General features: G+C 36.0%; 1 protein-coding gene across 1 annotated transcript in view; it reads left to right on the top strand.

Annotated features, from left to right (window-relative positions):
* Nucleotides 1-26,084, top strand: part of GPATCH2 (G-patch domain containing 2) — a 127,279-nt gene that overhangs the window by 95,819 nt on the left and 5,376 nt on the right. The window contains exon 9 of the mRNA XM_050893237.1: nucleotides 15,079-15,161. Within this exon, the coding sequence (XP_050749194.1) occupies nucleotides 15,079-15,161 (83 nt within the window). The remainder of the gene's footprint in view (nucleotides 1-15,078; nucleotides 15,162-26,084) is intronic.

The raw sequence follows: 26,084 nt of genomic DNA on the forward strand, positions 1-26,084 counted from the left end.
TCTCTCAGGCCAATAGCATGTCTGGTGACTACTTTCTTCCTATAGTTTGTGTTCTGTAACCCAATATTTTGCTTTTTATCAAAAGCTGTTACAACCAAAATAGAGAATGAGTTTCGGATATATAGGAACAACACATGACAAATGTAGTTCATCTCCTCATATGTTCATAGTACCTGTCCTCATTCGAGTCAAGACAATTCCTCTGGTTCCTTACAAATGAAATTTATGGTGCGTAGTGACATATGTCAGATTTATCTGTGGTTAATATTGAAGGCTGATTTTTTTGTCATGACTTAATTTTAAATTATCACTTCTACCAAAAGGGTTAATCTTAGTTTCACCAGACAATACAGAGAAGGAGAATATTTCTGCTTAACAAGGTACCTATAGAAATTACCAGTTTAGTAGCAAATATTGTTCACAGAGTTAATAAAATGGTGAACATCACCTTAGTTGGAAATGTGCATCTTCTTTACTGTGTATGAAATCTTAAAATGGAAATCTGTCATTTAAATTTTTGCATTTGCCCAAATATTTTAAAAACCATTAAACTACAATGATACCAATCAAATGTCACAAGGTTAAGTTACAGAATTAATATTGTAGTAAATCTTTCATCATTTCAGTGTACTACATGCATATGCAGTTAAATCTTTTGTTGAATGCAAGTGTTTACTCACACCTGAAAGTCTGAAGCTTTCTAAAATTGACTCTAAATTAGTTCTTGCATGTGTTAAACTATTGCAGTTGACACATCAAGGTAATTCAGATGAGTAACCCCCTTAAAAAGAGGCATACAAAAAGTAATGGCTGTGACCCTATATTGTCTTACTGTTTGTTGCTAAATGCAGTGATAGAACAGCAGCAGTGGGTAAGTATTGGGCATTCTATAAAATTATTGTACTTATCCAGAATACATTTTAATCTGCTTTTATTGCAAGACTGAATTTCTCTGGCTCTTTCTTTGTATAGTTTTCACACAACTGTATTTCTTGTTGTGGGACTATCTTTTTTGTTTGCTGTTCTGGAATACCTTTTTTTTCTGTTTTTCGTATGTATATGAGATATGTATATACACACATTTTTTCTATGCCTGCCTTGAGTTTTCTTACTCCTTTTGGATGACTGAACACAATTCTTGTCTCAGCATGTAGACAATATGTAAATACCCATACTACATTAGATCAGTGACTTGTGGAATAATTTACTCTGTAAATACATCAGAAAGGTGTGAAGCTCTAAGCACGGCAGTGGTCTGCAGCTGTCTCTTCGTGGTGGAATAATACTGATACTTTCTGGGTGAGCTTTACTGTACTGGGTTGCTTGTATTAGGCTTCTTCTGTCAAAATTAATAATAATGAGCTAATCCTATATAAACTAACACAAACTTTTACTAGTGGCAAGATAATTAGATTGTTGAGAACTGTTGATATGGCTAGTGATGAACCAAATATTAAGGAGGGGGACAGTCCTGCACCACAAAACTTAGAACCTGGATAGATTAATTTATGGAGATACAGTTCAATGCATGTGATCTTCTGTATTCGACACATTTAAATATATGTATCTATGCTACCTTTACAGATAAGCTTTAATCTACAAATATGTAGTTTCCCCATTATTTATTTAAATTATATAAAAAGTACTAAATAATGCGGGTTTAGAAGCTGCATTTATTTCTCCTGTATAGCCTTGAAAAAGTTCTGTTTGCGTTATCTCTCTGCATTAGGACAGGAACAGTCCCCTCCCCAATCCAGCTACACTGCTTAAAGGTGTTCATTCTTCCAGCTGCTGGTTTTCATCCTCTACTCTTTTGCCGTTAAAGAAGTTTTTTTTGTCTGCATTTTTTAATATGCTTTGGGCAAAACCAGCCTGGTTAGCTCAACTCACCTATTTAAATTAAATTGGCTGGTTTTGTAGAAACCATATTCGAGAGTGATCACATGATTTCTTCCTCCGGCAGAGCTGTGGAGATGATAATCTCCAGCAGATGTGTGATAACAAATAGCTTGGGATAGTAATGTCTTCATCTGGCGCAGTTGTTAGCAGACCAAATGTCTGTCTGTAGCCCGAGGCTGTGGGCAAACAATTGAACATGATTGAGTTATGGAGAGTTAACAAGTTGCTGCTTGGCAGCTGAACTGCCATAGCTGATCATGTGCTCATTGTTTGCCTGCTCCCATCATGAGGTAAAACACATTTTCTTAAGTCACCTTTGTAAAATTTTATAAAAATGAGTTCTACCTAAAGAAGATTCCCCAGGGCTAAGAGCTTCATTTGGTCAGCGATGGAGACGGCGTTAAATGATATTTTGCTGAGCTGCTATAACTTGATTTTGAATGTGTGATTATATTGTTAAATATATGGGGGACCTCCTCCATCACGCAACTGTCTGCCTGTCTCTTAAATGTAATGTATTTACCGTCACAATACCCATATGAAGTTAGGAAGTACTTTTATCCTCATTTGACAGAATAACCAGAATACTTAAGCAACTTAATATTTTGCCTTTGGTCATACAGTTGATGCCACAACTAGTTAATTTATGCTGTAATCTAGAAACAACAGAATTGCAGATTGGGAAAAGAGCAGACTACTGAATAAGTTGAACTTGTGTAATTTTTTCCTTTACTATGCATAATGGTCTTGTATCGTATTTCTTTTACAGTGTGTTCCTGTTAAGTATCATTAATTTATCTACATATTTATTTTTTCTTACTGTAAGTAGAATTTGACATGCATGAATTGAGAAACTGAAAAGAAAATAGTGCCCAAATTTTCCCTGCTTACCAATTTTTTTTTTTTGGTTGTATCTTGATAATTCTGTGTTGGCTTTCCACACTCAAATGCTCCCCCAGAGATCTTTAAAAGAAAAAAAAATATTTGTAATTCTTATGCAGTTCAGTCCTGGCTTGAAAGAAGGCTAAGTCAGACTCATAAAAGTGATTTCAAGGTGGAGTAGAATTACACAAGTTAGGTTTCAACTAGCTAACTGATGCTATGTTAACAATCTAGTCAATGTAGCAGCAGCTTAGTATGAACCAGTTAGCCACTTCTTGTGGCTGCAAAGTAGACCATAGCTTGAGGTAGAGGTAGTACCTTGATATTTCTTTAAAAATCAGCAGGAGCCACCTACTCAGCCATTACTATAATGTGTCAGGAGGACTGTGTGCCAGTCACCCAATGATTACCTGTTGCTGCTCTAATTTGAGCTGGCAAGAAGTCTTTGAAGTCTTCTCCTGTCGTGGTGAAGAGCACAGGCTGAAATATGGGTCTTTGCATGTGTGGAGGAGACATTCAGGAAAGCAGACTCTGGAAGTAGTACAAGGAGGGTTATGTAAAGGAAATATGTCAGATGCTACTAAATGGTGATAAGTGTCAATAAAAACGCAGAACATCAATCATAACTTCCCCATGTTTTCTGCAACTGTCTCTTTCCCTCCTTTCCCTAGTTGTTCTCAGTTCGGTTTAAATATGTGCCTTGTGTTGGTACAAGAGGATGACTCTCAAGTATTTTCACTTTTTATAACTAACAGTATTCTCTATGAATTAGTATTTAAAGAAAGCTCCTGAGAGAAAAATGACACCAAACCTGATTAGAGCTTTTCAAAAGTGTATTATTGCTTTGGTTAGAAATACAGCTTTCTGTCCTTCCCAGTTTGGAAGGGAAACCCCTATTTGTACATTTGTACAGCACTTGTTCATTTTCATCTGATGATATGGATCATAGTACTTTTTTACACAGATGTGACAAATAGCATTACATCTGCTCTTTATTTGATCTTCTAAAGAGACAAAGATGTGCAAGGATTCTGCCTGCTCCCTCTTTCCCACCGTGTCATCTGTTGTTTGGGAAAGAATCCTAATTTGCAGCAGATACAAAACTATTTGTCGAGTTGCAGGTTTGCCAAAAATAAATGAAACCATTAATTACTACATTTTTTGAGCAGCTGTTAATGGATTGGGATAAGAAAACTGTACATTAGACTACTGGTTAATTACAAGAACTGTAATTGTTTAATGTGGCTTTTGCGGAATGAAATTACAATACCAGAGGAGGTAAATTCAGCCAGTTTTTGAAAATTATACATGAAAACGTGCACATATTTACACTGCAGTAAAGCTAAGGAATGCTTCGCTCTTTTACTAGGTGATTCACTTCTGCCATCACATGAACACATGTTCTCAACAAAAATACTTTAAAAGAAAGTAATATTTAAACACACCTTTTAATTCAAGTGTAAATTTATTAAAGGTAGTAAGTTAATATTTTGTAACCCCAGAGCTAATAATGCAGGAGATTCAAATATAACATTAAAATCCAAATGTGTTTACATCATTAGAAATTAACAACTAAGCAGTTTTATCTCCTCTTTGGAGTGCCATGAAGCAGTAACTGTACTGTTATGATTGGTGTTTAATAATATTTGCAGTTCCAGATTAAATTATGTGAATGTTTGAGGACACATTGCTGTCCTCCCTTGCTGTCACCCTCAGGGACAACATTATTCCATCAGTTTGGTATTTTGCTTCTCTGGGAAGAGTAAAAGATGGTGCCATTTTGGAAGAGGGCAATTCCTGATTGAGTTTTCTATACTGTGGCCTTATTTTTAAGGTCCCGAAAAGATCGAATTCCAGGTACACAACTGTTAACTAACAGGAAGTCAGTTAGTCCTGATTTTAAAAAATATATACAAGAAAAAAATCAGATAACCTCTAGAAATTATGTACTTCTGGATCCTCCTGATGTACCATCTGGACTGAATTTTCCCCTGAATGAATTGATAGCAAATGTCTCACTTTCAAGTACCTGAATTTTAGCACATGGTATGGTTGTTTCTCACACTCAACTGCATTAGGCTCTCTCTCTTCTTTTGCTCCAGTTTGTGCTCCAGAGCTCAGGCTCTGCTTGTCTCAGCTTACCTGTTAAAATGCTAATGGCGTAAGGATGAAGTTAATTTGGGCTTCAGAGGTGTGAAGGCACCTCCTGCTGTTTAAGGTCTGAGCAGGAGCTATGCGCAGTAACTTGCACTGCAGTTCCACAAACTGTTTAACCTACTGTTAAGCAGCATAGCAATCAAAAGAGGTTGTTTTGCAGTCTGTTTTTCCACCACTCATTTGTCACAGCATCTCCCCCGCCACGAGAAATTTGAATCTTCTCTATCTGGTTCACCACACAGGCACATGAAAGCTGCGTACCACAAACATAAGGATGAATAGCCATGCATGAAGGAAGGGTGGGTTTGCCTCTTTCTGTTCTTACTGTAAATTAAACTGTTCGTGCAATTTTACATCGAGTTCCTACTAATCTTGAAGGGATCCCTGAATCGCGTATGTGTAAAGCAGCATCCACTGGTGCACGTTCGCTAAAATTCTGAGGCGTAGGCACACTGACTTCTATTCAGACTGTGGTTTTGTGTAAGGAGAGAAGGAGTTTAGAAGAGAATTTGAGTAGTTTGTTTCAAGTTACATAAAATTTTCATGTTTATTTTCTTTGTTGATATTTTGAAATTGTGATCATTTATTGTAACAATACATTTCAGCCTATCTGGAAACTAACACTTGGTAACTGTCCTAGCCAAATGGAAGCAAAGGATAGTGTTCATCCTGCTGATTTTTGAATTTCAGAATTAGTTTTGCCTTTCTCCTGTTACTTTATATACGTATTTTTAGAACTGTTGATATTGCTAATTAATAATACAGAGCAGAAGGACGTAAGTGAAGTTTTTGCTATTAAAGAATTTTGAAACTAAAAAGGACCAAAAAAGTCAATGTTTCTTTAACTTTCTCTTACCTGCTCTCCTTTGTTACTAGAAAGTCAAATATTGCATTCACTCCTACACACACAGACCCCTTGTACTCAATGGAGTTGCATGACAGTTACTGAGAGGAATGGGTACAGACTGTTAGGAAGCATAACTTGCTTAATGTTCAGTCTCAGCTTTAGAGATTGTTTTTTTTCCCCTCATCCCAACTTGCATACAATTATCTTTGTTTATCAGACTGACTGAATTATAACTGTACTGTCTTGGCCAGACAATAAGATTGTTTGAAGAGTTGTTTTCTCAAGCATAGTATTAAAAATAAGGAACTGAAAAGGGACTAAGGAGGAGAATGATGTTGCAGTCCAGCTGCAGAGCTGTTATTTTCTTGGCACCAGTTGGAAGGCAGTAGGTTAAGGACTGACCACAATGGTTGTAATATGACAAAAAGCTTCTGGATCACTGGTCCAGATCTAGGTCTGAATGACTGATTAAAAATCATTACGTTGTGCTGGCTGTTTACCTACATTAATTGAATTATTGGTCTTTTATAGTGGACCAAATTCATTCCAGTTGGCCATGCTTGCTCACCTTCCCAGCACAGAGGTAAAGAAAGAAATTGGCATACAGGTTGAGTGTTGAGTGCCTCCAACCTGATAAGACATTTTCCTTCTTCCATTTTTGAGCTACTCTATTAGATATTTGGATGTTTAGTGTTGCTTCTTGTTCCATACCTGTTTTAAAAGTAAAGGATTTTGAATATGACGCTAATGTTTGGAATAATTTAACCTAGCTCTATATGAGTGTAATCCAGAACTTCAAGATGTGTTTTTTAAAGTCTTTTCAACTAAATACATTTGTCCTGCACTGAGTTTATTTAGTGAATGTCATACTTAGTAAACAAATACGTATCCAGAAATATCTGGAAGAAATAGTGTAGCTCAGTAAGCTATCAAGTCCTTCTGTTGAAGTGTCTGTTCAAGCCCATGGTTACTGCTCAAGTCATAAAGATATTTTCCAAATCACTTCAGAGCTGGATCAGGGCCCATATCTCTTGGATATCAACAATGTTGCAAATTGAAGAAGAAACCGAAGAATATTTGCTTTAGAATTTGTGAAACAATATTGTCCTCTAACAGGATGATACTCTATTACTGCAACCTATTTTCTAACTACGTTTCACCATTACACAAATATGAGCATTATTTTCATCAGGTGTTACTTGACACAAAACACTAATGGAATTTGCTGTCAAAAATATTTAGAAATATTCTGAATGAATATAAAATTTATATTCTGAATGAGTATAAATATTCATTTCCTGTCTTGAAAATGTGGAATCATGTTACTTGTTGAAGAAAACTGTAAGTTTTAGCTATTTAATTTTTAACAGAAGTGGGTTTTTTGGTTTTATTCCCTCAGTGTTCCTTGGTGACTTGTTTGTACACCAAGATATTGGTTTGGATTTGCCTTTGTGTAATTCATATACTTTTGATCAATTCCAACTCATGCCCAATTATATTACACTAAATTAACATAATTCAACAGATGTTGATATTTAAATGTTTTCTGGCATTCACATCTTGGACAGCTGTCTTAGAGCTTGGGGAAAAGGCAAACATTTAGAGTTAAATGCTGAACATATGCTTAAATTACTAATTAGAAACAAGAAAAAACAATGCATTATCCTTTCTGAGGGCAGTAGGCCTCTACTACAGAATTTTTTTTTAGAGACTCAATTCACAAATAAAGTACATAAGTGACTTGAGATTGGGTGTCAAAACATATGTACTGATGTAAGTTTTTATTTTGCATTGTTTGCTAAAATTATGCCAGTGCGGAGTTGAATGTGTAGATTTGGAGAGTTCAGGTAAATTTTGGATGACTGCTGTGTCTGAATGACACTTAAAAGTGCTGAAAAAGATAACAGAAAGGAATGTATTAGGATATAGTATTAGATGATGAGGTAATCTTATGGGGCCAGGGGAAGATTGTGTTCTTATAATCGGACTGCACTAGGACTTTCAATAATACAGGTATGTCACCCTTATGTTTAAAGTTACCTTGTGAACAGATTGGCATAGTATGAAAGGAGTTTGATAGAGTTGCATGGTTTTATCACATCTGTTTAAGATTTAATAAAAGGAAAATAAAGTGCATAGCTCTTCTGGTTAATGTAATGGTTTTCACACTTGCGGAGGCAGATGAAGCAATCTGTTGTATAGATGATGTCATTCTTTAGACAAGTCAGAAGAAAAGCTTTATTGTTTGTAAAATACGTGGAGGAATCAAGTGTGGAACTGATTTCACCGAATGGTGTCTGAGAAAAGTGATACTAAGAAGAAATACATATTCATCTTCATAAGTATTAAAAATTAATGTATATGCTGCATATGCATTGTATTTCATTATTATATTGCCAGTTCTTTAGCACTGAATGAAAAGTTTCTGTAAAGACTTTGAATGCATTTTGTAGACAAGACTAATTTGCAGCAGTACTAGTCTACCACTCCTAGCCAAGAGAGAAATCGTTTTAATACTGTCAACACTCTAGTGTTGGATGGGGTAGGGGTGGTTCTTTCTACAACCTGCAGAAAATTAGCATGAGGGAATATGTATGAATTTGTGAATTTTTTCACACATTAAAAACAAAATCAAGCAAACCAGAGAAAGAGATTTTTAAGTTTCTGATTTCCAGGAATCTGTCTCCTAATACTGCGTATCACCAATGCTGCTTTCACGGATTCCATAAAAGCTGTGAAATTCTTCTAATTCACTGAGAGGGTTTGATGGAAGTAGAGGTAGACCTTATCTACAGCCTGAGCATACGATCTCAGTGTCCCATTATCAAAAGTATATTTTTTCTGGAAAAAAGGCTTAAGTGAGGAACTGTTCACCAAGAATGCAGCTGTCGCAGAAACTTTGGTGTAGGCTATGGTGAGTGTTCTGGCGTTTAATATACTGACTGCCCAGATTGCCACCAGGCACACATGCATGTGATGTTTCTGTAACAAATAGCAAAATAGATTTCAGACACTGATTTGACCTAAAGTCAGGTAAATTTGTACTGAGTGAGGTGTGTCTCAAATGTTCTTAACAAAACATTGCTGGATTGTTTTTCAAGATTGCCCTATACCATAATACTAAGATGTGGAGTCCAAATCTTCATTGTTAAAGCAACTGTTTTGTACACTCTTATCTGTCTTCATCTACTTCCCAGAAATGTTGACCTCAAAGTAGTGTCCTGTGCACCCACTGGAATTGCACATGCAGTATGCATATTTTAGAGAGCGAAAGAATGTGGGTAGCTTCAGAATGGACTAGGTGCCATCCCTCTTTAATTGTCCACAGGGCACATGCATTACTGCATGTTACTCTTCTCTGGGTGTTCAAATGGAGACCAGAGGCTGTGTCCATGTTTTGGCCAAGCTGTGTGCTACAAGGGAAAGAGGAAATCTTTCCTTATAAAATTCCTTAGCCATTGTTTTTCATATACTTTTCCTCAAAAACAAACGTGCCTTGCATATTTCAGTGTAATAGTATGAAATCACCATGCATGCATCTTTTCTGTGGTTATATTGAGATACATGCCAGAGGCAAAGATTAGAAGTATTCGTTATACCTAGATAATACAGAATAGTCTTCCCAAATTTATAGCACCAATTGCCTAGTACATGTATTTGACATGACACTTTTTGAACTTTGTGTTCATCTTATCTAGTTAGCTAATAGGGTGATTGGACATTTAGAAATACATATATAACAGTTTTTTGATGATGTTTACCTCTAAACCAGGAGGTTTCGCAGTTTTTATGTGAAACATACTGTTCCATGGACTCGGATGCTATTGAAGCCATTGTCTGCCACTTGTAGAGCTTTAGGAAGGTACAGTAAGAGTTAAAGTTCATCCCAGCTCTCTTTATTTAAGCAGTGCTAATGGATGCAGTTCCGTTGGCCACCAGATACAGCAGTGTCTGCGTTTTAAGCCATGTAAGAAATGAGACAATCTGTACTACAGGTCTATTCTGTGTAAGGATACGAGAACCATTTCTATGATATTTTTGTGTAAAAGGCACTTAAATAATGGGAGGTTTGCTCAGATTATTCTTTGATTTTATAAAGTTGAGCTGTTCCACACATTCCAATTTTTTAAATCATTTTATTGGCTTGCTTCTCTGTTACACAATTGCGAGTTCTGTTTTTTCAGTTTTTAACTGCTGCTGTGATCATTGCTTCACACACTCCCTACTTAATTTCAGTTTATTAGAAATTGTCCAGTCATTTCAGCTGAAGTGAGTTGTGGTCCTTACTGCATTCTCTCTTCAATCATATTCATATCTATTTCATTGCTATGTTTTAAGACTGAGAACTGACAGTTTCAGTTAGATTTCCCCTTCAAAATAATTCTCTCAAGTCCCTTCTAAAATGCAAACCAGTCAACTCTTGCCTTATTGTAATCTCTTGTGAAAGAAGTTCACTTATAAACTTTTATCAAGCCTCTCGATTAGCTAAAGCATTCGGTGGTGATAAACTTGCAGAGTTGTACAGCCATCTGCAGGAATGCGTTGATACTGTGGCAGAATGGTGTGTCGCTATTTACTGTGGATTTGTTCCTCAGGTGAGAGAGATGTTAATTGGAATATAATGGATAGGCAAGTATTGATCGTGACCAATTTGTCTAATTATGAAATAGAAATCAGTCTTCTTGAAAACATTATTGCATCTCAGTAATATGCTGCATAGGATTTTCCAAGTTAGAGTACAGAAATTTAATAAATACTGTTAAACAAAAAACACACACTCTTCCACATCTGCCTTTGTTAGTAATCAGTACTTTTATGCATTTTTGACATAAACAGAACATAAAACCATCACCTCCATTACTTACAAGTAATCTTAGCAATGTCGTAGTGTCATCTGGTAAGTGGTTTGACACTAAATATACTAAGGGACAAAATTAAGTTTGCCTTCAATGATGTTGTAACTGTCAGCACAATTACAGTGCCCCAACAAAAGCAACTGCACTGATATCAAATAAAGCATTGCAGCTTGCAAGGAAAGTGACAGCTGCTAACAGCAGAGAGAGTAAAGTGATCAACAGACATGTTGTTACAATGAGACACATGAAATAAACATGCAAACATTTTGTATTTAATACGCTAGTACCCAGAGTTCTGCCAAATGAGATGACAGTCTCACTAGTTTAGGCCACTGTACTAGTGCATATGAAGCTATCTGCTATATAACACTGTCTTCATTGTATCTTTCTGAAGAGGCTGTGGAGCAATTACTGAATTTGAATAGGGTTTTTTAATTGGGGGGGGGGTAGCATTTTGGTGGGGGTGTTGGGTTTGGTTTTGGTTTTTTACACACGGGATGATAGTGATTACAGAAGCGTGTAATAAACCAGAGAGCTAGAACTCATGTTCAGGAGTATCTGCTGTCTTACACCCATTTTATTGTATTATCCTTCTCAGTGACTGGACTGGTGAACTTAGAACTCCGATAGTGGCAAAGGTGATAACTACTAGTGAAAGAGCTAAGAACCACCTTGTGTGCTCACTTGCTCAGAAGGTGGATTGCAATTAAAGCAGTGCATCTGTAGGTTCCCCCACAGAACAAGATGTTTGTTTGGGGAATGTAACCAAATGATCCATTGACTGCAAAGGTCAGGGTAGATAAAAATGTGCCGTAGCCTATTACAAATGTCTTGGAGAGGTGAACATGTGTAACTGCAGAAAAGGCACTCATCAAAAATATTTGCTTATTGAGCTATGAAACTTACAGAAAAAGAGATTGTGTTGTGTAGGCATGGATAGAAATGTTTGGGGAGCTTAAAGAGACAATTCTAGGCATGTTACCATAGTAAGGGCAGTTACCTTGAAAAAAGAAATGATAGGGAGACTGCAACTATTTAAGAAGGAGATAAAATTTCTGTCAGAGTGAATGTTTGTCACAAGAATGCATAGATGCTTGTGAATTGCTTTACCTGTTATTGCTTCTATAAAAGTATTTGCTGTATCAAAACTATTTTTCATTGTGTTTATTATTTATTATTTCAGTAGCTTTTTTGTTGTTACTGCCTTCCCAGTCTGTCTTCATTTTTGAGGCTCTTATTTACCATGTAGAAAGGAGAAGCTAAACACTGCGCAAGATGAAAAATGAATAAAAATTGACAGTGGCTTTTCCAGTGTTTTTACTTAATACGTTGAGGCATGACACAACAACAACAACAAAAAAATTCTTGGCATGCTAGTGTAAGTTCACACCAGCCTGGCTTTTGCAGCCCTCTTATTTCCCTCTGCCACAACTTTGCCGCTGCTATGACACTTGCAGGCCTGCTCGGCCGTGGTGCAGCTGATGCCCTGTCCATGCTCATATTTTTCTTATTGACAGTGAGTGTTCTTGCCAAACGCCAGGGACCATAGTCACATCTGTTTGTCTCCCAAGCTTGTCTGAGGCTGCTTGGGAACACTTTTTATCCAGAGGGCAGCTTTAACTAGGCCTAATACTCTGAAAAGCCTCTATTTGTAAATGCATACAATGAGGCGACAAGTTCCTGTTGTCTTTCCTTAAAAATTATTCCATTTGACACTGCTTGCTCCAGTCCCTGTCACCAGCACGTCAAAAGCCAAGTTTTCAGGCAAGGTGGTCTTAACAAGTTTTATTTTTTCCCTAATAAAATGCCTAGCTTCCCTCCAGAGCACTATTTATAAATGATAGCTGGAAGCAAGCCGGGGGTAAGTAGAGAGAAGTCAGGCAAATAGCTTTCTTCCTTTCTGTAATCCACGCTGTTCTGATTTAATGCTAAGAAACATAATGCTGAACTTAGCCAGATTGAGGGTCAGAGTTCTCCCTACTTTATAATACCCCCATTACAAGCATTTCAAAATGTACTGTGGAGCTTCAGAATACTACTTCATTTTGTCTAACCTGCCAGTTCCAGAGCAGTGATAGTTCTTGTCTGTTCCTCTTAAAAAAAAAAAAAAAAAAAAAAAAAAAAAAAAAAAAAGCTTTTTGTTTTGCTGTGATCTACATTGACAATGCATATCAAATGTTAAGACCTGGCAAAAGCAAATGCTGCTTTAGAATTGCGAGTTAGCTTAATGTTTGATGTTAGTGGCCATAAAACCGGGTTTGACAAAGCTTAATTGGTGCTCTAGCGTATTGTTATTTATTTGTGGCGTACAGAATTTTCGACAACAACAAAGAAATACCCACTCTCACCTTGGCTGGTGATCGGGTTGTTGCGCTCGGCAAAGGCGAATGATTCATTTACGCTGAAGGAACAAGGCTGCCTTTCAGACGTTCATTGATTTTAAATTAAAAAGTAACTACTATGTTCTACATGAAGGGTGACAACAATAACAAAGTAGTCCTTACTTAGTGTTATTTGTTGCAACTCCATTCGCTGTGCCTGGAGGAAAAGTGGGGAGACCCCAGTACCATAATCTTATAGATCAATAATCTAGATATCTCAGTGTAGTGTAACAGATAATCAATTCTGCGTAAAATAACTCAAACGCTGCTAGCTGTTACTGCTGTTGCTCAGGTCTTCAGGTTCAATTGCCTGACTTTATTAATTTTTATCTTTCATCCTACTTGTATTCCTGGAGACTTTCTCCCTTTTTCATTCGGAAGAGAAAACGGAGAGTTGCACACTGTTTAACATATAATTTACCACACAACTTACTCTGTGTGTTTAATATCAATGTTAAATATTGATCTATTGATGATTAGACATCTCTTAAATATTTTTCTCTAATAATTCTTTCCCCATATTGTATTTAAATAATAATTTTCTTTATTGTACAATCAATTATGAAAGGGTTACACTTCTTGATTTCTTTCTAGATTTAGAACTGAAATTTATCACCATGTTAATATACTAGTTCAACTGTGTTCAGTTTCTGGATGTTAAAATATGATGCAATTTCAACTTAGAAGAATTGCAAGGAAAATGTCTGTTTTAAAACAGAGAGAATTAAATAAGTGTTGAAATAGGGGTTCACTAGGTGAAGCTAGAGTGCACTTCTGTGTGAAACTTAAATTTCTTGGAATATTTTACTAATTTAAATAAAAGCACTGTGGTACTTGTTAATTTACTGTAACTTTTTTGAAGAAGTATGTAGAGGATTGTACATTGTCATCTTTTTCATCACGGCATTGTTGTCACTCTTTTACATTATTGAGCAGATCTGAGGTCTCTCAACATTGTGTGACCATTTGTTATTCATTTAGAAGCAGCACAGCTTTAAAAAGTTTATAAATGCAGTAAAGGATAAGTCATATATCCACACTGAAACCAGATCCCATGAGTGACAGAGTGTTACTATGCTACAGTAGACTGTCAGATGCAATTCTCAGCTTGTAATTTTATCAAAATTCACTACAGTTCTGTGGTAAGAATCACAGTTCTCAGTAACATTTATGGAGACATGTTAAAATTGTGGAGTTTAGGAATTACTGCATTTTCCCCCCTTCTGTTCTAGTTCTTTCCAAAAAAATGCCAGCTACATATATTCTGTTCTACAGGCACCATATATTACTTTAAGAAAAATAATAACTATAATCGTTCTTTAAGATTATATTCCAAAATTCAGTATTTGGAAATTCCAAATCTACCCTTTTCTGTGGTACCTGACTTCTAAAAGCTGGCTTTAATGCAATAAGATTTGCGTGTTTGCCATCCTCTGCAGCTCCACCAATTTTCCAATCTCCAAGTGTAAGCTCGTAATTGTTCAATAAGTATACCAGATACCGTGCTTCCGCGTTATCATTCTCACAACTTGCCAGTGAATTAGAAAGGACAAATGGCTGTGCTACAAGTTTATTTCATGCACCTTTGAAGAGTTCACCATTTCATGTTTTCTCATTTGTTCTTCATCTTGCCTTAAAAAAAAATTTGTAATACTGTTCACGTAATAAATGTTGTTCTGACAGTCAGGCGTTACTAGCCAATTGATAACCTACCAACAGTATTGTGATCTCTTTAGATAATTAATCTTAGCTATTTTCCTGTCAGGAGCAACAGTGGTTTTGTTTTATGTTGAGCTAGAAAGATTGCCAGTTTTGAAAATTAAAAAGCATTGCCTTTATATTATTCATTCCAGTAACAATTTATGATGCTGCATTTAGATACTGAGCGCTTGTCAACAAACATAATTATGCTTCAATATAAACAAGATTGGTGACTTGACTGTGCAGCTTCATCTTGGTTGAGAATGTTTTGATATAGGTTCAGATTGTACAAGCTGTGTATTTATGTGGCGGTTTTCTTCTTTTGTTAATAGTTTTCTCCTATAATTACTTGCAGGCAAACCAGTGTTCATTTAGGATCATTGTGTATGGGAGACATCAAACGGAGAAGGAAAGCTGCTCCCCTGCCAGGACCCACAGGTAACCAATTTCCCTGGACAGAACACAAAACACAAGATGTTAAATCTCTAAATACAAAGCAGTAGGTCAGTGACCTGGGGAAATGCTTGATAAATTCAGTAACTTCCCATATAACTTCAGATACGTCCTATCCTTATTTATTAATAGAGATTAAGAAATAAATAGGCTCTCTTAATTCTCCCTCAAACATTTCCAATTTCTAGTCCTTTGTAGCACAGCACTTCTTTAAAGAGAACAAATCTTTTTTTATATACTGAGAATCATAGACAGTAAAGATTACTGCTTATGCTTCAAGCATTACAAGGTAGAAGACATGAGGTATCTTTTTTTCTGTGAGGAATGCATATGAATACTATAAATACCCTGCACAATAAAGATAGTATGTGAATTCTTGGGCAAACAATTGAAAATGTGGAGATAAGGCTGTGAAACACAGCTTTAAAATTAGTGCTGTAGATTAAATAGGAAGTGCTTGCAAGCACATTTCTGAAAGATTTTTTACAGATGCGAGGTCACAACCATTGGATGCATTTTGCTGATGTCACAACTATGAAATGACTTTTTCAATACTTAGCAGTGATTTATAGGACTCTCATCAGTTTGTTGTATTAATTATATATGTGCATACTGGAAGGATTAGATTGTGTGTGTGTGCTTGTGTGAGGATTTTTATATATTGCTAATATGGAAATCTGGATTGCATGTCCTAGTCATATTTCAATTACTATAGCAACATATGCAACACATACAGTTCTTCAAATATATTCTAAATAGATGTCTTTAGAGAAGCCTAATATTTGTATTCAAACTGAATTCCCCCTTCTGAAACTTCGTTTCAAACCTCAGTGGCAGAAACAGACCAAGAATAATATTAAAAATGTTATAAAAGCACCTTAGTGGCAGCAGTATGGAAAAAGAGAATGTATGGGTCAGCTTCTAAGACTCTGAACATATGTGAAGTGAGAAAGAAAAATACTTAATGGCTGAAGAGAGAATAATATAATTATTTCTACAAGGTGATTTTCACTTCATAACTTTCAAGTACTAGAGGATGTCATTTTGTACTGAGAGGGTATGAAGTATCATGAAACTAATTTTATTATTCATTTTACCTTGGGCTTTCAGCGTTCAGTATTTTATTTTACAAGCTGGCTCCTCTGCGTAACTTTGCAAAGCCAATATTTTGATACTAAGGCAAATATATTATGTGGTCATTCAATGTTATGTATCTATATATTCGCAATTTTAGAGACTGGTTTGCCCTCAAAATTTGCCTTTATGTGGAGAGCGACAGAGAATAATGGTGGATAAAGGTATCATATGAGGTACATTTTAACTAATGTGTGGGTTTTTTTCTTTTCAAGTTCAAGGTAATCTTTTCAATTTTTTTCTAGGCAGGAGGATTGAGAATTTTTTCGGAGGTCTTATAAAAGTTTTTTTCTGCATTTCATCATTGTAAATTTTTAAGCAAATAGAAACTTTGGTAAACTTGTACATATATGTAGGTGATGTATAACATTTTATAAATGATTACAGTTTTCTCAAAGGCTAACCTTCCTACAGCTAAATTATTGTTTATCCATCACATGCCTTGTTTATTTGTCTTTGCCAGTATTTCATACCATTTTGTGAAAGAAACAAGGTTCCCTTTTAGAAAGGAAATACATTTGGAAATTTGGATTAAAATGAAAGATCACTATTTGATTATTCTTCTTTCAGTAGTTTTAGTTAGCTAAGATATAGGAACAGAAGGACTAGATTATATGTAGAAGAATTTGTAAACTTTTTTCTTGAAAGACAGGACGAAAGTTGTATACTTATATGAACAAAAGTTGGAAATGAAAAGAAGCATTCTGCTAATAATTGTCCATATTTAACATCATAGTGAAACCTGAAAGGCTGTCTGTAAATGAGTCATTAACTGCAAACGTTTTCTTGAGCTGTATGTGCTGGAAATTAGCAAACTTTCACCTAATATGAGCCAATCCATTGAAAAAAGTATTTTCAAAATTTTCGTCTGCATTTTTTTGATAAATTACATCAGTAAATTAATTCTTGTAGCACTATGCACAGTGTTGAAAATGGTCATTTATATGTTTAGGTTCACTAGTACTGAAGAGAATGACTGGTGATCCTAATGAAGTATTGAAACATGTTCTCTGGTTTTGAGTCTCACAAGGGTAGCACCTGCTACTTTCAGACACCTTACAAAGCCATGGACTTCTGTAGCAAGCAGTGTTATTGGTTAAACATTTATTAATTGTGACAAGAACACCCAATTTATTTCAGTACTCCAGCTTATTTACTGCTCTTTCACCTTTGTATTTTGTATTGAAAAAGTAAAATGAATATTGATAGAGTTAGATATTGATTTCTAAATTTATAGCCTGTTCTCAGCCTGGAGTCAAAGTCACATACCAATAGGTTTGTGTATATTAGTAACAAAGGATGTATATTTACTTGTACAGCCATGAGAAACTATTGAAGCAAGAAAGTTTGAGCAGCATGGAGCATTTTATAGTTTCAAAAATGTCATTTGTAAAGGTGAAGAAAAGCTGTGTTGAAAAGCAGTGAAGAAAATGGGAGATAATATAGGTGTGGATTGTTAGGAGCTGACAGTACTGAGACAGGAATGTCCTATTCTGCCTTTTTTACCAAGATAAATTTTCTGGCTTGTGGATGCTTGATATAGCCCCATCTGTGTGCTACTGAACCTAGATAGTTAATTAGTTTATCAGCTAAAAAAAGATACTAGTAAAAAGTGTTTACTTCCTATGATTTCTTTTAAGAATTAGGTGTTGTACATTATAAATACCTACTTTTTTGCACAGCTTCTTCCATGAAACCAATATTATTTCAGTGATTCTAGTCAGATATGGGACCAGGTCATTCTCAATGACTTTATGCCCTCTCTGACTACCTGAGTGGTAGAGCTATTTCATACGACACCCTGACATATTTCATTGCAGTAATACAGTGCCCTCAAGTTTGTATAAAAACCTCTTAGACAAACTAATACATTATCATGGAACTAGCCCCACCAAAACTGGGTCCAGTATTAATGAAAATAGTAAAAAAACAACAAAAGAAAAGAATTTGTATGCAAGAGAAAGGACATTCTCTGCAAAGTATTGTTACTACTTGAAACACATGCATTGGGAATGTTTACAGTAATTTCAGTCTTAGATTACCTAGTTTAAGTCTCGTATCAAACCAGTAGATGCTACAGAATTTTAGATGCCATGTTCATACACTAAACATGCATTTACCCCAGTTCCTTTCCTATCGACTGTCTTCTTCCATACAAGCTTTTCTTCTCAATCAGCTCCTGTTAAATCCCAAAGACCTTTTAGATTATTTTTCTTTTTTTTTTTAATAAGAAACTTCTAAATCTTAAATGTTGGAAAAAATAATCAAATTCTGCTTCACATCTGTGGGATGTTAATAACTTAATTTACAGAACGTGGAAAGTTTGATTCAGAACAAAAAAGTTAAGCTTTACTTGTGTGCCTTGTAAATAGCCATTTATTTCGATATGAAAACAATCTTTTTGCTCTGATGTTTACATAGCATGGTTTACAGTTTGGAGCAGTGTTGAAAACCTGCAAAAACTAATTTTAAAAAGAGAAAGTTATTTTGTACTTAAAATACAGAGAATGTGCATATAAAATATATAAATTATTGTGCATGTTATGGGCACTTTAATACTTACATTTTGCAAAAGCAAATTTCAGATGTCATTTTCTTTATCTAGTTGGCATGTTGCATGCTACACTTCAGGCTGGTACTGATTGAAATGACCAAGTTAAAAGTCTCATTTTAAAGAATGTGTTTTAATGAAAAATATGACAGATTCTTAATTACAGCAGAAATACTGAGCACTGCTATAATGCCATCATGACTCACTTTAACAAGGTAATCAAAAGGGTACATGTTTTCATTCCTTTTTAAAAATTGCCAACAGAACAGCTAAGCAAACTATTTTGCTGATGCTTAATATGTCAGTGATTAAAAATCAGACCTGAATATCTGCAGTACCAAAATGATGATTTGAAAAAGATTGTGATTACACTGTGATAACAGAGGTGGCTGAGGCTAAGTTTGTGGTGAAGGTCAACTTAGTGAGATAGTTGCAGAGAAAAGGTAGACTTTTGTGTACTTGGATGAACTGGCAGTAAATTTCCAAAACTCTAGACGAACGATTATATGCCTACTTTCTTTTTAGCTTGATTCACTGCTTTTCTGTCTACTAAATGTACTACTCCATAGACAGAAATCCCTTGTCACAGGGCAATACAACATTGGCACGTGTTGTGAACACTTTCCATTATTGCGTTGTGCCATTTCTTATCCTTAGTCTACCAAAGTCATTTCTGGCGTACACAGCATATCTGCTTGATTGTCTGGCCTATGGATACTCTTTTTTATTTGGTTGGTTTCTGCAGCAGATTAAATTTTAGGGACTCCTTTCTGTTTCTTTTTTTCTCCTACTGCATTTTCTCACTAAATCAGTTCAAAAATTAAAAGATAGCAGAGTGCCATCCAGTATTGGAAACTGCTGTCCCTTCAGAGCAAAAGACTTTTCATGTTGAGCTTAAGGTCATTGGTTGAGGTGGGGCCCCTTACATATAAAAAACAGAGTAACGAGGAGAGTTCAGTAACAAACTTCAGAAGAAAAGATCTACAATGCAACAAGAACCAAGCTTATACTGAGAATTTGCTGATGGATTTCTTGTGATCCAGAGAGAAGACAATATTCTTCAGGCTGTACACACAGGCAATATAAAGTCAAGAAGAAACTTTCAGGTTGATAGAAGATGACTGTACCTGTCTTTTCTAAATGTTGTCGTCTTCTGAAATGTGGAAGATTCAAAAATAATTCCCCAAATTACTCTGGGAGTCTTTCATAAGGTAGCTGTTTCTGGTTGTGGAAAGCATTCCAGTTGCCTACATTGGGAGTTGGACTCAATGATCCTTATGGGTCCCTTCCAACTTGAGATATTCTATGATTCTATGGATTTTTTTGGACTTCACTTTCAAGAATCATAAACCAGCTTGACAGAGAATATCACCAATGAGAACATCCTTAATATATAAGAAATTTCTGCTCAAAAAAGGTTAAACCAGGCATTTTTTCAAGTTCCAAAGGTATGTCTCATTAGACAGTTGTATGCTTGAGGAATAGCCTTGCATGAAACTGAGAGGTGTCAGTAGGGAGACTCATCCTCCAGGTCAGTTATGTGTTCTGCAAGTTCTGCTCATTCCTTACCAGGTACCATAATAAAGTGGTTCCCCAGAGAGAGGAGCCGCCTCCATTTTAGGTGCAGGTTGTTAGAACCATCACCTTTTTCAGATGGGCTGATGTACATCATGCAGTTTTCCTAGAATTCAACCAATAAAAGCAGTACCTGATATTTCCGTCGGTCTACTTTAGATTTGTAATACCAAAGGACTTTTGTTAACCAGAGAAGGTTTGGGAGTTAAAATGTGCAAGGAAGAAATATGTGGAGTTTTTCCCCAGTCAATATAACTTCTTATCCCAGCTGTCCACAACAACCTCTCAGATGATGGTGACTAGTTTTTCTTTCTCCTGAGGGAACAGGGAGCACTGCTGCAAATAGGCCCTGCTATAGATTATGCAAAAATCACTTTTCTTAAAGGTTTGTTAGCATATGATTTACTTTTTGAATAAGCAAGAAGACCTATGCATAAACCTGATAGCTTTATGCAGAAGGTTTTTGCCGCTTCAGAGGAATAAAAATAACTGTTTAAGATATGAGAGAATATTTTCATAATGTGAGAATATAAAATTCATTGATTAGGTTTCCAGTGCAGGCAACTTTGGATTTCTATTTTCTGTCTTTCTATAAAAGCTTTGCAGTGGGTGGAAAAGTTTCTGATAAAAGCTGTTGTAGGTTTCAGTTATGCTCTGGATTTCATAAAGAAAATTTTTGCTTTTGATTTCCACTACAATGAGAGGAAATTTTGATTTATTGATTGTAAGAGAAGTTTACCTTTCAGCCTATATATTGACACTGCCAATGCTAATGTCATAACTAAGATTTACATTCTGATGCCTTCATTACTGATAGAGGGATTGCAGTGAGCATTGTCTGCATAAATAAATAGGCAAATCGTTATTTAGCCCATAGTAAAAAATATGCAGATGTATTTGCCTAGTTTTAATGAATTAATCTTCATGTTTAAATTAAGGTAATTTGACAGAAGATAATACTCCAACCACATAAACACGGAGTAGGCAATAGAAGTGGAACTTCACCTGCAGTATCCTGGCAATCCATCCCAACTTAAGTTAGGGTCAGATAGAGCTACCGTAATGTGCGTAATATTAATATGAGTTTAATCCTCAATCTTTCTGCTGAAATTAACAAAAACGGCACTGTCCATTTTGAGATTATTACTGTGATTTAAATCCTTTCCCTGTGGGTTTCAGTGTAAGGTTACAAGTCTTTTTGTAAAACTCAGGGAATGCTTATCAGAAGGGAGCAATTTTGCTGAGTTTCGAGGGGTTTGAGCAGAACTTTGGAATGGTTCCCAGTGAGAATCTAATATGGGAATCTAATAATTTGAACTCTTCCCAACCAATTTTCGTAGTAGTAAGGACTGAATGGGCGCTAAGTTACACTTTACACACAGTGTAGTCCAATAAAGCATGGAAGGAGAAGAGCACCTGCAAATCTATTTCCAAGTGATCTGTGATACTGGATGACCAGTTGAACCTAAAGTTCAGTGTCTCAATTTTCATCAATGTGTGGCTTTATGTTTATATATTCAGGAGAGTTGAAAATGATTTTAAATCTAGGGCCCATGCTGCAAGAAAGAATGCATTTACCCATGCCGCAATTATGCAACAACTCCTTTAATACCCCTTGCAATGGGGCAGTAGGAATGAAACTATAGCAGTGCAGACATTAACAAAACTCTGCTGTGGATGGTGGGTAAATATGGAGGTTTCCAACACCTACTGAAGTTATAGCTCTGTACTCTCTGCTATTTTTATCTCTCTGCTAGGTAGAGTAAGATACAATGCAAGCAGACTCACCTGAACTATAATCATTCTAAGGTTATTCTTCAGACACAGTCTTAGGTAGCTCGGTGTGAGGGATATATAAAAGTCTGGTATAAAATTGCAATCTCAAATACTTAGCTAAATAATATGGCATTTTTGTAACTGTTTTTTGGGGTTTTTTTTAGATATACAGCCATAGTATACTGAATTTTGAAAACCACTGCAGGTACTGATTTTAAAAATCACAGTATGGCTGTCGGCTATGCTCGTGATGCTGGCTGCACAATTATCCAAAACAGTTTTGCGAATATAAACATCTAGGCAGTCTGATTCCCATTTTGCTAGTTAGAGAGCTGGCATAAAAAGATACACTACAGCAATGTGTTATTCTGATTACATTCCTTGTAAAATTGTCTTGTATATCAGGATCAGTCCCTGCTGTTCTGAGCTCATCTGTCTAGTGAGGAGTCAGAAAAGAAAAAGAATATATGGAATATTAAATGCTTTCAGAAAATGAGGGGGAAAGTGCACTAGCTTTTAAAGTGAAGCAGCATGTATCGTTTCTCCTTCCATTGGCTGTTTATCCAACATCAATACAACACTTTAGGAGCCAAATTACTAAACAAGCTGCCAATTAGGCTTGCAGTCAGCTGGATAGATTAGTGGCTAAGAGAGGCAGATACAAGATTTTCATCTCTTGAGCCAATTACGCAAGTGAATTACCATCCACAATGCTCCTTGGAAGATTTGAGGTAGAAAGACTGACTCTGCTGTGATAGACATAAGTGAGATCCAGGGTAGGGGGTAAGGGTTAGCAGGCCATGTATTGCAAAAATTACCCAAGCAAAAAGAGATCCTTCTAGGAAAGGATTTAAAGGATTTAAGGCTGCTGGGAGCGATAGAAGAGGAAATAATAGTTGTGGTATGCTCTGCGAAGGCATTGCTGTTCTGCTCACAAGTCTTAATCATATAAAAGAAAGATGAAAGGCCAAGACTATATTTATGTACAGTGTCATTTTCTCAGAACTGTTTAAAAACCTGTTTTCTTAACATCAAAAATAGTTCAGTGGCCAGAGATGAAATTACTTCAGTATGCCTTCATTTGTTTCTTACAGCTGGGGGTGGGGGGGGGGGGGTGGAGGGGAGAGAAAAAAACCATTTTCTTAAATACAGGTTATTTAAGAGATTGAACCTAGCTGTATTCTGATTTTATTCACCCCAATATAAACCAAACATGCTTAATGTTAGTCTTATCCAGCAATTGGACCATACAAATAAATACTGTCACAATAGTAGTTTATGGGGTCACAGTTCCTTTATTATTCTATAATAAATGATAACTTAATTGGTGAGCTTTTGATTTTTTTAGAAGCATTTTGCAAATAAAATGGATCTTTCAGATCAAAACTGTGCATAGGCTCATCTGTTTCCTGCTGAAGATGTTGTACACTGGTGTAATATTGTTTCTTAAATATGAAGCAAATTTAAAATCTGAACTTTTGCAAGCTGTTGTATCCGAAAATGATTAAACAGATGTGGAGCCTGCAGCAGCATTAGACCTCTGATCTGATTTTAGCTTACAGATGGAATTAAATTAATTCATGGCAATCACTGTAAAATCAAGGGTATGGCACTGAATGCTAGTGTACTGTTTAACCAGGACATACCTGTCTCAACAGCTGTTAAGAAAAAATTACGTACCTTTATTTTTCATTGAAACCTGCCTTTAATGCCGTCATAAATATCATACCAAAATTAAACAAATGTGATGAGTTTTTTGTTTTCCCCTTCCCAGTTTTGCCTCTTTCTACTCATAGGTTCCATATTCTGTGTATGTAAGGTCATATGCATAATATGTGTAGACCTTGAAGTGTGTCTATTCATACACACAAAGGTTTGAGGATTGGCCTTTTTTTTAATTTCAGTTGGCAGTATTGCAAAGAGAAGGAACATAAGTGAGGGTATTTTACAGTGCTATCTTTTCAAGCAAGTTGCTGTTCCTCAGTGTTTGCTCCTCGCTTGTGTAATGGCGGCCACTTCTACATGCAGACTACTCATCTGGTAGATCAGGAACCAAGTTGTTATGGTTGCTAAAAACATTTTCAGTCTGTAGAAAGAAAAGGCTCTGCACAGGAGATTCCTACAGATTATTAGTACAGACACTTTCTCATAACTCCTGGAACCCCACAAAGCCTCATACAGCAATAAACTTAGAAAAATATATCTCCGCTTTTTTTTCTTAATCTGATTTTGCGTAGTTATTTTTTGTGGGAAGGCACAATGTGTTGATTTTGCTCTTGCTCCTGGGTGGGTCGAGACTGAACACGTCCCAGAGGTAGCACAGCTGTTTTCAAGGCCAATGTGCTTGGACCATTCTCTCTAACAGGCCCTACTGGCTAGTCCAAGAAGTGCCATAGGCATGAATTAAAAACTGAACTTGAAGATGAATATTGCAAGGACAATTACTGCTTTTAATTAGAAAATAAAAGCCCAAAGCACAGGAATGGGGGTCAGGGGAATAGCACACAGTGTAGCACGATTTTTAAGAGCTCTCTCCTGTCGTGCGGTCAATCAGCAATGCAAATTTTTTTTTTCCAATTGCTCATTGGTCGTGGAATGGAGAAAGAGGGCATTACCACTATCCATATTCTTCTGATTCAAATAAAATACGTTGCATTACAGATAAATTTTTCAAATGATGGGTGAAAATTGCAGGAATATTAAAGACAGATATAGATAGTATTTATATAAAAACTGCCTGTACTGCAAAAGAATGGCCTGCATATATTAAATATTTTTCACAATTAAAATAAAAGCTATCCATATTCACCTCATTTGCAAGAAGGAGTAATTAGTCTGTTAGTAATACAGCAAAGTTAGGTGGGATTTTGGTTTTGCCTTATTCTTGCTGCAATACAAAGCCTCCAAACACATTATCCTTTGGACAGCATATGCTGTTTGATTGTTTGCCCAAAAGTGAGTTGTGAAGCCAAGTTTATGGTGGTTTCTGCTTTTTTTTTTTTTTTTTTTTTCTAAATCTGGTGATGTATAAGAATAGAACAACTCTTCAGGGGAGGTTTCAGTCTTCTAACAGGAGTTAGAAAAGTATGTACAGTGGAGGGAAAAATAGTTGTAATATACATTCTAGAAGTACTTACATGTCTTTAAAAACAAAAAGTATTCTAATTATCCTGTCAGTCACAGGAAAAAAAACCAACATTGAGCTACTTCAAAAAACATCAAAAATAGAAACACCAGTTTATTAAATAACACATCAGGGTACAGCTTATTCCTTTATATATCTTTTTTGTGAGGTTGCTCTGGCTGTCTTGAGAATTGAAATTCATATAGAAAGGTACATCTGTTACAGGAAAAGGTCTGTGGGTTTTTCCCCCAAACAGACTAACAAAAAAGCTGTTTACATTGTCTCAGGCTATGCTTTGCCTACCATTCCAGCAGCATTGCTGTCTTTGCCTAAGCACCATTGTGAATGGTTTAATATTTCCAATTCTTACATGTCATGAAATGTACTCTTACCTTTGCTCTTTCCCGCTTGGCAGATCTGTTGGATCTTTCTTCCCTTTTAAGTTTTTCCCTTAATTGTTCCACAGACATTCATTGGAATGATGCTCCATCTCTTACCATCACTTGTTGTGAAAAGTGGACCAAAACACACTTCCACGATTTTACCTGTGAGGTTTACCGGAACTTTTGTTGAACAGTAGTCTTTTTTCTTTCCCTTTTTTTGAGCTAGAAAGTATAACTAAGAAGGTTGCAAAGCCTGTGTTGTGTATGCCAGGCAGTGTCAGGGACTTGTCTGTATGAAAATTGCCTCTGCCTGTGGGGGCCTGAAAAGAAAGGAAGTCTTGGACATTGAATTTTGTGCTGGTCAG

The sequence above is a fragment of the Gymnogyps californianus genome, chromosome 3 (genome assembly GCF_018139145.2).
Source record: "Gymnogyps californianus isolate 813 chromosome 3, ASM1813914v2, whole genome shotgun sequence".
NCBI classification, from domain to species: Eukaryota; Metazoa; Chordata; class Aves; order Accipitriformes; family Cathartidae; genus Gymnogyps; species Gymnogyps californianus.